Source organism: Plectropomus leopardus, chromosome 23, assembly GCF_008729295.1.
Source record: "Plectropomus leopardus isolate mb chromosome 23, YSFRI_Pleo_2.0, whole genome shotgun sequence".
NCBI lineage: Eukaryota > Metazoa > Chordata > Actinopteri > Perciformes > Serranidae > Plectropomus > Plectropomus leopardus.
Genome location: NC_056485.1, coordinates 3,744,788 through 3,758,195, shown reverse-complemented (window position 1 = coordinate 3,758,195; position 13,408 = coordinate 3,744,788). Strand labels below are relative to the sequence as shown.

The window sequence follows — 13,408 nt, the reverse complement described above, 5'->3', positions numbered from 1 at the left end:
TCAGGAAGTGACGAAAGTGGTCCAACTGATTCAGTAACATCACAGCCTATAGATAACTCTTCACCAGCTAAACTTACAGGTTCTACAGACAGAGTAACATCTGAGCTGTCTAGCACCACTTCAGCATCTGAATCATCGGGCCTAACTGAGTCAGTCACCGCTGTCTTTGCCACAACCACATCAACACCTGAACCAACCAGTTCTGAAACCGGGGAGACCACATCAGCAGCAGACGCAACCATTCCCACCGACACGGTTACATCTGAGTCTCCGGGGACAACCTTTGTATCTGAGCAAACCGATCCCACTGACACAGTGAACTCTAGTCCTAGCCGGGCAACCAAGTCACCTGAACCTACAGGTTCAACTGATACAGCAACATCTGTGCCTGTTGATGCCACCTTTGTATCTGAATTGACAGATCCAACTGATTCAGCAATATCACAGTCTGCATCAACCACTTTGTCAGTTGGACCTACAGGTTCTACAGATGTAGCAATGTCTGAGTCAACTACCACCACCTTGGTGTCTGAATCAACCAGTCCCGCTGACACAATAACATCTGAATCTGGGCAATCTACGTCTGCAGTGGACCAAACCAGTCCGTCTAACACAGCTACGTCTGAGTCTACTGGTACAACCTTGGTTTCTGTAACAACCAGTGAAACTGTTTCAGTGACACCTGAGCCTGCAACAGTGACCTCAGCAACTGAGCAAACCAGTTTCACTGACACAGTTACTTTTGAGTCTACTGAAACAACAGTGGTTTCTGTAACAACTAGTGAAACTGTTTCATTAACACCTGAGACTTCAGAGATTACATCAGCAACGGAGCTAACCAATCCCACTGACACAGTAACCTCTGATGCTAGCGAGGCAACCAAGTCACCTGAGCCTACAGGTCCAACTGATACAGCAACATCTGTGCCTGTTGATGCCACCTCGGTATCTGAATTGACAGATCCAACCGATTCAGCAATATCACAGTCTGCATCAACCACTTTGTCAGTTGGACCTACAGGTTCTACAGATGTAGCAATGTCTGAGTCAACTACCACCACTTTGGCGTCTGAATCAACCAGTCCCACTGACACAATAACATCTGAATCTGGGCAATCTACGTCTGCAGTGGACCAAACCAGTCCGTCTGACACAGTTACTTCTGAGTCTACTGGTACACCCTTGGTTTCTGTAACAACCAGTGAATCTGTTTCAGTGACACCTGAGCCTGCAACAGTGACCTCAGCAACTGAGCAAACCAGTTCCACTGACACAGTTACTTTTGAGTCTACTGAAACAACAGTGGTTTCTGTAACAACCAGTGAAACTGTTTCATTAACACCTGAGACTTCAGACATTACATCAGCAACGGAGCTAACCAATCCCACTGACACAGTAACCTCTGATGCTAGCGAGGCAACCAAGTCACCTGAGCCTACAGGTCCAACTGATACAGCAACATCTGTGCCTGTTGATGCCACCTCGGTATCTGAATTGACAGATCCAACTGATTTAGCAACATCACAGTCTGCAGTGAACACTTTGTCAACTGAACCTACAGGTTCTACAGATGTGGCAATGTCTGAGTCAGCTGCCACCACCTTGGTGTCTCAATCAACCAGTCCCACTGACACAATAACATCTGAAACTCGGCAATCTACGTCAGCAGTGGACCAAACCAGTCCGTCTGACACAGTTACTTCTGAGTCTACTGGTACAACATTGGTTTCTGTAACAACCAGTGAATCTGTTTCAGTGACATCTGAGACTTCAGAGATCACATCAGCAACTGAGCTAACCAATCCCACTGACACAGTAACCTCTGATCCTGGCCAGACAACCAAGTCACCTGAACCTACAAGTTCAACTAATACAGCAACATCTGTGCCCACTGGTACCACCTTTGTATCTGAATCAACAGGTCAAACCGATTTAGCAACAACACAGTCTGCAGTGACCATTTCGTCATCTGAACCTACAGGTTCTACAGATGTAGCAATGTCTGAGCCAACTACCACCACCTTGGTATCTGAATCAGCCAATCCTACTGAGAAAGTAACGTCTGAGTCCACCAAGACAACTATCGCATCTGAAACAACTACTCAGACTGAAACAGAAACATCTGAGCCTACTCAGACTACCTTACAACCTGAATCAACTGCTTCCACTGACACAGTAACATCAGCAACTGGGGAGATCACGTCAGCAGCAGACCAAACCAGTTCCACCGACAAAGTTACCTCTGAGTCTACTGGTACCACCTTGGTGTCTGTACCAACCAGTCAAACAGATTCAGTAACTTCTGTGTCTGCAGAGACCACCTCTCCAACAAAGCCTACAGGATCTACAGGTGCAGTAATATCTGATCCCACGGGTACCACCTTGGTTTCTGATCCAACTGTCACAGTCAAGACCACATCAGTCATTGATTCAACCAGTCCAACCAATACAGTAACATCTGAATCTGCTTGGACCACATCATCGGCTGAAGCAACCTCTACAACAGACCCGCTATCTACCCAGCCAAGCAAACCACCATCCTCACCTCCAACAGAACCAGCCACCAGACCGCCAACTGTAATGCCAACAGACATACCCACTGTACCTCTTACTACTTTACCAACTACACAATCGTCCCTTCCATCAACAAAACCACCAACTGACCCACCAACAACACCATCTGCCACACCAACAACTCCAACAACCCCTCGATCAACAACAACAGTAGAGCCCTTAAAGTGCCAAAACGGGGGATATTTCAATGGATACAACTGCACATGTCCTGCTGGATTCAGTGGAAAATTCTGCGAATTTGTGGAATCTGTTAATCCAGGTACTGTTAAACTCCTACAAGATTTTTGAGTTTGAAATCTAACTGAAAGTTATTAAGCGCAAATTTTAAATTGTTTAACTCATCATATATGGTGTCCTATATGTTCTATTCTCTTGCAGTTACATTCAACAGGACAGTCGTTGTTAATGTTGTGATCGATCAGGAATTTAATGACAAATACAAAGACAAAACATCATCTGAATACAAAGAGTTTGTTGGAAACTTCACTGACCAGGTAAATGGAAAAATTGATGAGTTGCCATGTGGGTTGTAGATACATCCAGTCAGAAATTCCATGCCATGTTTTGAATGTTGCAGTATGTTGTAACATTAAGGATTTTACACCATGTTGTAACCAGAGACTGAAAAAAACCCAGGGCATGTGTCTTCACTTAGTTTAGCTATGCAAAAGTGGAGCTAAAAATATTCTGGATACAGCTGCTGCCATCATGTTTATAGAGAATGTTGCCCAAACTTTAAGAACTTTAAGAACGTTATGGGAACATGAAGAAAACTTGCCACTGAAACATTATGAAAACATTCAGTGGATTTAGAGGTTCTCAGAACGTTTTTAGAGCCAAAAATTGCTAACTGGGTAATCGCCAGCAACGCCACTAAACGCGAGCACACAGATGGGCACACAGGCTGTCAATCTTGGCATCAAATACCCTTTTTATAGCCATAAATAACTCATTTAAACTAAACTTATTTGGAAAAACAAGCACTTGAATATCCATCTGGATGATAACAGTCTTAAATTACAGAAACCATCAGGAAAAATTTAGCCCATGTCCCATTCACGTTTACATAGGGGGGCGGGTTTTATGTCGTATACTGTAGCCAGTCACCAGGGGGAAATCAAGAGATTTTGGCTTCACTTTTGGGGAGCTGTTATCCATCCTTATATACAGACCATTGTTGTAACATTTGGGACGTTACACAGCTAGCTGTTTGGAGAAGTGAGAGGCAAATCTGCATTAATCAAATGCACTGAGCTGAACAAAGACCAAACATTTCAAATCATACTTTATTCTGTTGTTCAGCTCAACTTAAAGGAAAACCAAACATCAATATAGCATGCAGCTAGAACATTTATAACCAAGTTACATAACCATAGCAACATGCTGAAACAATAGCAAGACTAGAAATGCAAAAAGGTTTCCAGAATCATCATTCCCAGTGCAAAAAAGTTTGTTTTATAGGGATAGTTTTATTTATTATTACTATTAATCAAAATGCTTTCATTTTTTAAAATTTTTTGGCAATTGACTATTTTGTAGCAGAAAAAAAATCAACAAATTATAAAAAGTGAAATGGCGATGATTAAAGAAAGAGCAGACACAATTCATGCAGAAATCATCATTTCATATGAGCCATGTTTTTCCTCTACGGGAATTCTGCCTTTATTTATGTTATGTTTTTACTATTTCAGATGGAAACATATTATCGGGGAAAGAACGTAGCAAACTTCAAAGGAGTGTTGGTAACCAGTGTCAGGTAAGGAACCAAATTTTCACAGTTTTCCATCACTTGCTATACAATATAAACACTGAAATTTAGATTTGAAACGTTTTATTGTCTGCAAGGGGAAATTTTTATTTGGAGCAGTGGTGAACACAACCAAAATCGTAATATAACAAAATAAACAGACATAAGTACATATACCATACAACAGATGTCCCATGATATTAACTGCAGTGAGACAAAAAGTGTTCAGAGTCCAATAAGGCTTGTTTAAAAACTGCATCTGATGATGGGACAAATACATATATAGACATAAGTATACATTTTTTGTTTTGAGCAAAATGTTTGCTTTTTTTTAATGACATTTTCCCCGCCTATTCTTTTTTCTTAGCCCTGGAGGCCCTCTGGTTAGATTGTCAGATAACACTGCGGAAGAGGTAAAGTTATTCACACATCTTTTGAGGATAATATTTAATCAGCGATTATATATTAACAATTGCTGTCTTTATTTCAGATGAGATTATCAGATGAAGCCATGACTGTCTACAAGATCACACCAAGAGCTGAGGGGTAACTTGAACACAAACACCTTAAACTGATAATGTCCTAATAAAGTCATATAACATATAGGCAGCTGGAAACTTTGCACTTTTGCAGCTACAAATGGAAACAGTTTGTTAACTGTTCAAATGATTTTCAATAAGGAAACTTATTGAAACTAGCACACTGATTTTTAGGGGATCATTTTATTTAAACAGAGACTTTTTCAATATTATTTGTGTGGTCAGATCTACAATCCATGTGTTAATGTACAATCTGTAAATATAAATCAACTCAAACTAATACAAGAATAGATTCATACACTTTCAAAACTATTTACAAATTTAGAAACAGATAAACAGATATGCAAATACAAAAACAAATTCCACAAATTAAAACAAAAACTGTAAGTATGTAAAATTATATACCAAAAAAAGCACTTCATTCATTCTTACCTTTGCAACTTTCGAACAAATATTTGTGAATTCTTTTTTTTTTTTTTTTTTTTTTTATGAATCAAAATTCTGCCTTTGCTGGTTTGCAATTTACACACATCAAGTTTATTTGTTAATTGGTCAAATTTTCACTTGCACATTGACTTTGAGGAGGCAATTTGATATGGAGATAGATTTTTCTCACTATTATCTGTGTGATCAGATCAACAATCTGTGTGTTAATGTGCAATCTGTAAATATAAAACAACTAGAACTAATACAAAAAAAATTTGTAAACTCATAAAACTATTTACAAATATGAAACAGATCTGCAAATACAAAAAAATGAAAAGCATTTCTGAAATGCAACAGCACATAAATACATTAGCTACTTCCATCAAAAAAAGGCACACAATACAGTTAAACACATGTAGCATATATTTTTTTTCAAAAAATGACCCAAAAATTAGAAAGAAAAAAAGTAAAAATCTACAAGAAAATTACCTGTAAATAGCATAATTAAGAAAATAAAAAAAAAATCAGGTAATAACCTGAAAAAAGCAACAAAATAAAATAATAACAATATTTTCTTCTGTAACCTGATTCCAATTATATTATTTTTTAAAAATATAATTTTCTTTATATTTTCCCTAGTTATTTGATTATTTTTCAGTGATTCTCTCTTTTTAAAAAGCTAATTTTCAGGTCATTTTGTTGTCACCTTCACTTTTTTTTTTTTTTAGCAATTTCTCAGACATTTCATGCCAAGTTGCTGAACCTAGCATGTCAATTCAGGTTTTTATTTTATTTATATTGCCCAATATCAAAAATCTAAAATTTGCCTCAGGTGACTTTCAGATAGAAAAAAAACTCCAAAGAAAACTTTAATTGGGGAAAAAACAGATGAAACCTCAGGAAGAGCAGCAGAGAGGGGATCCTTCTCCAAGGATGGAGTAGATGTTGTGTATACAGAATAGACCAGAAAAAAATAATTCCTTAAACTGTACTGACCTGCTGTATGAACTTATTTCTGCTTCAGTGTCAGTGTCACACATGACGTGGTTTTAGTGATTCCAAACAACCCCAGTGCTGAAGAATTATATAACAAAGACGCTGAAGCAGTTGAGAAGGCTGTCAATGAGCTTACTCTTTGCTTAGCAGGTAAGACAGAAAACCAGTATTTACACATATAATCATATATAGTATGCACTGTTAGCAAACCATTCAATCCAAACCACATTCATTCAAATACAAGACTATAATTTGCATTAATTTGCAAACTTTTTAACTTTTTCCTCTGATCAAAATCACTTTGTATAAGCACAAAAACACGCTGTGGTATACATTCATTAATGCAACTTTTTTTATCCTCTGAATTGTCAGATTGTCCTTACAATGTCACAGCTGAGCCCACAGTGACTGAAACACAGATAGACGCTAAATGTAAGTATTATTGTGTGCGTGCACTTTTCACAAAATTTTTCAGCATCATCAGTTTTGGTAATGAAATGTTACAATTTTTTTGACATGTTAAACACTATTTACAGCAGTTTTACACAAAAAGAAATAAATGAGTAAATCTTATTTAAATCGAGAAGAAAAGGACAGTATCTTAAAGAAAAGGCATTAAATTAATAAATAACAGCTATTGCATTAATTCTAAAATAAATCTATCCTACCTCTTCCCTTGGGGAAAAAAAACAGTATCAATAATTTTACATATCTCAAACAATTTCTGACATGCTCCAATTTGCTTTCTGAATTATTAACATTTTTCATGCTTAAATAATTAGTGAAACAGGAGACACATGTGACAGATAGTCTAAAAAAAAATCATGTCCCTTTTCTTCTCATAGCCTCTAATAGCAATCACTAGAATCAACTCCAGTCAACAAATCAAACATAAATCAAGATTCTGTTACTGCATTACCTATTACTCACCTCAGATGTGTACCAAAATCAATATTGCTGCTAATCATTGACATATCCCTGTCTGTGATAATAACAAAAATAATAATCAACTTAGCATGTGGTATAATAGGTGTATTGTATTGTATTGTAGAATTTTTCATTTTTTGTGTTTTTTTTTCATTTAAAACATAGTGGCATCATGACAAAAACTTGGCATTTAAAAGCTGATATTTCTGAATAGGATTATGATGGTTAAAAATTTAATTTAATGAAAATAGAAAATAAAAATAATGTATAATATTTTTTTAGCTTTTGTGTTGTATTAAAGAGTACCTTAAGGGAGCTTCGAATTAACTCTTTTTCACCTACTCTGGGAATGTCACATGATCCAGAACTATTGAAGAAAAGGTTCATGAATGCATTGAATACATAACCCTGAAAAACTCTGAGTTAGGCACGAGGCTTTACATTCTCAGTGACCCAAAAATGACATCTCACTTCATTCAGACCAGTATAATGGCTGGAAACAAATGATGATGAGAAACTGGAGGAAAGCAGGTGAGCCATCCTTTAAGGAGCGCTTCACAGAGTTGGCAAAAGTGGCATCATATAAACAAATTTGTTTCAGCTGTTTTGGACAATGGACAGATTGTGAAGTAAATTGCAAACCATGTGCATGGGACCCACTTACACACTTTGTGTGTCTGAGAGCTAACCTCTTTTTTGCTTGGTTTTGTTTGTTTGTTTATTATTATTATTATTATTATTATTATTATTATTATTATTATATTTAGTGACTTGTTTTTTTAATATTTATATGTATGAGTCATATGATTATGACCATAGGTGACACTGCTTAAGTGAAAAAAAATTCAATAAAATATTAATGAAAAAACAAACAAACAAAAAAAATTGGCCCTAAGGCTAAGGCCCTAATAAATACCATTGGAAATATCCTATGTGTTGTGTTCAAGTGTCGTAACATAAATAACAAACCCAAGCACTGAACAAGAAAAAGCCCAAAACAGACAGTAGGTCATAGGCCATACCCAACCCAAAATTGAACATCATGCATAAATATTTGTATGCCATTATCAATGTGAGGTATATCTGGAGGCATGAGGAAGAACCTGATGGTTGGCAGGTATAGCACTGTGCTGTAGCCACTGAGTGTAAAAGCGTATTTGCCAAAGATAGAATTGACAGAGAACTTCCTGCACTCTTCATGTCTTTGTGTCTCTCACCAGCTGTATGTGAAAAGTTTGTGGACAACGCAGATGTTGCCGGATACTATGAGGCTGTGACTGTTGATGGAAAAATCATGTGCGCGACTGTATGTAATAGTCTACATTCAAGTCCAAAAACATGCTACAATAAAGGAGTCTGCAGAGTGTACAGGAATGTCGGACCGCTTTGCCAGTAAGTTAATGTGCTGTCAGTTTGGTGTTCTTATAAACATGTTTTTGTATAATAAAGCAGGCCATCTTCTAGTATGTATACCTACAAAAAGTAATGCACAAGAATGTGTATGCAACCCAAATAATCAGAAAGGCTGTGAGCACATAACCAATACTGGAATAAAGTAAGAAGCAGCATAATGCACGAAATGTTGTATAAAGAGGCAGGTTAGGGTGGTGGATGGGTCAAGCAAACTTAGCACTTTCCCCCAGGACACCAGTCTTTGAGTCTTTTGTTAAACCAAGTGAAGTTTAAAGAATTATAAGATACATTGTCAGAATGTTTCTGATCTCAAACCTTACTCACGTGACTTTGCTTTACATTTTCTAAACATAACCGCGTAACTTTTTGATAAGTGCTTAACAGGACAACGCCCAACCATTCTTCTTTTTTCATTAAGTAACTTGAAGTTAAGTATGTAACGTAAGAAAACTGAGCCATGTTTCTTTTCCTAAACCCAACCTATGAAACATTCAATTTAAACATTTAATTACATTCCTAAACTTAACCTACCAAACTGTGCAGTAAGTACATGATGTGAGGTGCTAATTTGTTTGTTATCACATGAACCCTTAGAGTATATCCTGAATAAAGACATCGACTAAATGTAGTCTACAGGTAAATATTAATGATGGTAAATAAGCAGTAATTGTCAATATCAGTCAGCACCTGTTCATGTGTGCTGCACTGTAGTGGCCAAAAAGATGCACAATGCCCATTTAGGAACATATTGAAAGCCCCCCAAAAATTGAAAGTTGGTTTTATTAAAACATACAGACTCTAGCAAGGTCTCAAAAGAATTAAACTACCTGTTTGGTCCAAATTGAGAGATGGTGTTCTGTTTTGACTTGTATCACCCCATACTTCATGTATGTAGAGATGGTTTATGAACTTTTTCCAATGTCTTTATTGAAAAAGGTTGTACTTTCTTTATTGTACATGCTGATAGGCCTTTTATTACTGGGGTTAATAATATATCAAAGTTTCTTTATGGTGCTTTTTTTATTTGTTTGGTGCAGTTGTTTCCTGTTTAACTTTGTTATTCCTCTTCTGTTTCAGCTGCCAAAATGTGGCTTCCAACTGGTACTTGGGCAATGACTGTAGCTTCCCTATACAGAAAACTGCTTTCTACACAGGGTTAAGTGTGACCCTTGCTTGCCTGTTGGTGACTGTGGGAGCTTTAACTGCATACCTGGTGACCAGCAAACGCAAGCAAACACTGTAAGCTGTCTTTTCGGGTCAGGGAAATACAATGAAACATGACTTTACCTTTCTTCTGAAACAGTTTAGTCAGACTTTGACCGTCTGTTCAAGTCATTCAAGTGCTAACTGCTTCCTAAATCAGGCACGTTACAGTGCTGATAAGTCTGAAAACACCTTGTTTTTGCTGATGCTCCACAGAGACAAGTGAGAGAGGGGGATGAAAAACTATATTGAATATTTTTGGTACTTAAAACCACAAATATATCTTCTAATAACAAAGCGCCAAGTAAAAACTATCCATGTGTGAGAATATGGATGCTTTACACTCAGCACAGTTTCAAGGTACCTGACTTATGGCCAAAAACATACAATATAAGGTCACCGTAACCTTCACCTTTGACCTATGACTACCAGATTCTAATCAGTTCATTCTTTAGTCCAGAGTGTATGTTTGTACCAAATTTAAGGAAACTCACTCAAGGCCATCTTCAGATATTGCATCCACGAAAATGAGATGGATGCCATGTCACAGTGACCTTGACCTTTGATCACCAAATTCTAATCAGCTCATTGCTGAGTCCAAGTGAATGTCTGAGTACAATTTGAAAAAAAATTCCCTCGAGGTGTTTTTGAGATGCCGCTCCCACAAAATGAGATTAATGTTAGTTCAGCGTGACCTTGATCTTTGACCACCAAAATCTAATTAACTCATCCTTGAGTCTAGCTAAATGTGTCAACTTTAAAGACATTCCCTTCACATTCACAAAAATGAGACTGATGAGATCACAGTGACCTTGACCTTAGACTTACGATCCCCAGAATCTAATAAGCTCATCCTTAGTCCAAGTTAATATTTGTGAGAAATTTGAAGAAATTCCTTCAAGCTATTGTTAAGATATGGCATTAACAAGAATGTGCTGGGTGGACGGACAACGCAAAAACATAATGTCTCCAGCTTTGGCTATTGCCATTGTGGAGGCATAAAAAGAAAAGTGTATGGTAATGTGTCACTAAAAAGTAATTTTCTGGTGATCCTGTGTGAAAGCAGTCTCCATTAGTCAGTTTTGCACAATAAGAACAGTTCTTCTATATATTACAAGTTTAGTTACTGTTCTTGACATCAGTTCAAGTTTATACTTAGGTATATTTTGTGCATATCTTTTGCAATGAAAGCTGCAATAGTTCTATTTCCTCTGTGTCTGCAGGAGAAGAGACTTTAAACAGCAGCAGGTAAATCAGTGGCTAGCTGAGGACTATGAGTGGTCCAGATCCAAAAACTCCAACAACACACATAATGCTGGTAAGTTTGTACAGAACACTCACTTCATTTCGCACGTTGCAGCAATACAAATAAAAGTTTGTATTTGTAATTTGTAATTTTGAGCATTTTACTTACCAACTTTGGGGCAGCAGGAACTCAGTCTACAGTGACTGTGTTTGGGAACCAAAGGATTCAAAGCATGAAGTGAAATGATTCTGCTGTGTGAATAAACCCTTGTTGTGCTAGTTTTAGGATGTTACACAAACCCTTCATACCAACATGATGGATCAGCCATCCACCGAGAGGAGCCAGGTGTTGACAGACATCCTGCTCCTGTCTACCAGCGCAATGGACCATCTTGGGATACTGACAGCAGACAGTGGAGCCCATCATTACAAACAGCACACAGACACAATACTCCATATTCTAATGGTGGATTCTCACATCCTGCCAGCCTACCTCCCAGAGACTACTCATCCAATCCGGTAAATGCACACCCACAAAAACACAGAGTAGATACGCAGATGTAGAATCCATAGATCCATCCATCTTTGCAGGTGCTGGATAAAAATAGTCTGTACAAAAATGGTAAAAATGGTAAATGGACCTGCACTTGTATAACACTTCTTTTAGTCATTTTGACCACTTAAAGAACTTTCACACTATGAGTCACATTCGCACACAAGTGGCCAAGGCTACTGTACAAGGTGCTGCCTGCTATTCAGTTTTTTAACACTCATGCGCACTTAAACACTGAATGCACAGCCATCAGGAGCAACGTGGGGCTCAGTATCTTTGCCCGAGAATACTTGAACGTGTTGACCATTCAAAGCACTTTCACACTATGAGTCATATTCACCCATTGACACACATTAACACATTTAGTATTGTTTTAAGCATGTTGTTTTTTTCTCATTTTTATAATTCTTTCTTTGTGTCCTCCTTTCCACAGAGGGGGATCAACAGACCTCAGTCCAGGACATCCTGGGATGCCTGAGCGCTACGCTGAAAACTGTCAACTTGCCCGCTGAACATACTCTTCATGATGATGACTAATTGACTAATTAATTTATGTCTTTTTGCTGCCTTATATAAACTTGCTTATACACATCTGAAATGCAGCGGGTATCATAGTTTATGTACCTGTGTTTTATGTATTCATGATTTTTTTATTGATGTCTTGAACCAATAGCAAGGCAATATATATTCACTATTTATGAGTATATGAACATCCCCGTCTTAAATGGCACATTTATGAAGCTTCTAAATGTTCAGTTTGCTGACGCTGTGTCAGAGGTATTTGTTCATCTCTGTGGTCAGGTATGAGACTGTATGTTGTATAAGGGCCACAGAGACTAAAGTCAAGGTAAAGCGGAATCATTGATTTCTCTTTAAACACATCATATATGTTACATATATATAGTAAATACATGTTGAAAATGTATGAAAAGACTGTGCTGTGCTGAATTGTGGATTTAGATGGATAAACTGTTCTCCACCATTTTGGAGGAATTTTTGGGCCGGCATAAAACGTGCGTCCCCCTGTTTGCATATATATTAACACCACTTTATCTTGCATAAATAATGAACAGTCCCTCAGTTATTTTTAAATATTAATTTCTAATCCTGCTCTGAATTCTTTTTTAAGGATTACATATTATAAATAGCTATTATATAGCAATGAAAAAGAACTGATGGGAATGGTCATTTCAAAGAATGTATGGTCTTGAAAATTTGCATGGAAAAGTCATGGAAATTTATTGGTAAAAATGTGTATAAAAACTGGATTTTGCACTTTAAGTTTTGACCGTAATGCTTCGGTTGCACTTGATGTAAATAAAGTTACAGTCATCAGAAAGAGACATTTCTGTCTCAGAGTGAGTCATTTAATTCAATTTATTTATCTTTTTTTTTTTTTTAAATATTCAGTGGGCACAATGCACATTAATAAATGGTAAATGTGCCAGAATTGACCAAAATGATAATTTTTCACCTGTAGTCATGCTGAAAGACACATGGGGTTAAAATAGAGTGCACTGATTTCAGGACTTATAGGACCCTGCTTTGCAAAGTAATTATTAAAATGCAATTCAGCATAAAAAGCATAAAAAAGGGAATATGCCTTCTTGATCTTAAAAGAAATATGCACGCAATAAGAAAACATTGTGCTACATAATTTGGCACAAACATTATGAAGCCATAAACAAGGTGTTGTGATCCTATTTTGTGTCCAGAGGCCCCAAGACTTTTTATTTAGGACCACCTGACATAGATACATCTTAAAATATTAATAATATGTCTTTG

At 37.1% G+C, this 13,408-nt stretch overlaps 1 protein-coding gene across 1 annotated transcript; it reads left to right on the top strand.

Moving 5' to 3' along the window:
- The first annotated feature begins 346 nt into the window (after nucleotides 1-346).
- muc3a (mucin 3A, cell surface associated) lies at nucleotides 347-12,727 on the top strand. The gene is made up of 12 exons (XM_042512375.1): nucleotides 347-2,833; nucleotides 2,953-3,068; nucleotides 4,266-4,330; nucleotides 4,689-4,734; nucleotides 4,812-4,867; nucleotides 6,311-6,432; nucleotides 6,655-6,714; nucleotides 8,430-8,601; nucleotides 9,700-9,861; nucleotides 11,049-11,143; nucleotides 11,351-11,589; nucleotides 12,057-12,727. Exons 1-12 carry the CDS (start codon nucleotides 499-501, stop codon nucleotides 12,099-12,101), a joined length of 3,513 nt encoding a protein of 1,170 aa, XP_042368309.1. The 5' UTR covers nucleotides 347-498; the 3' UTR covers nucleotides 12,102-12,727.
- The last annotated feature ends 681 nt before the right edge of the window (nucleotides 12,728-13,408 follow it).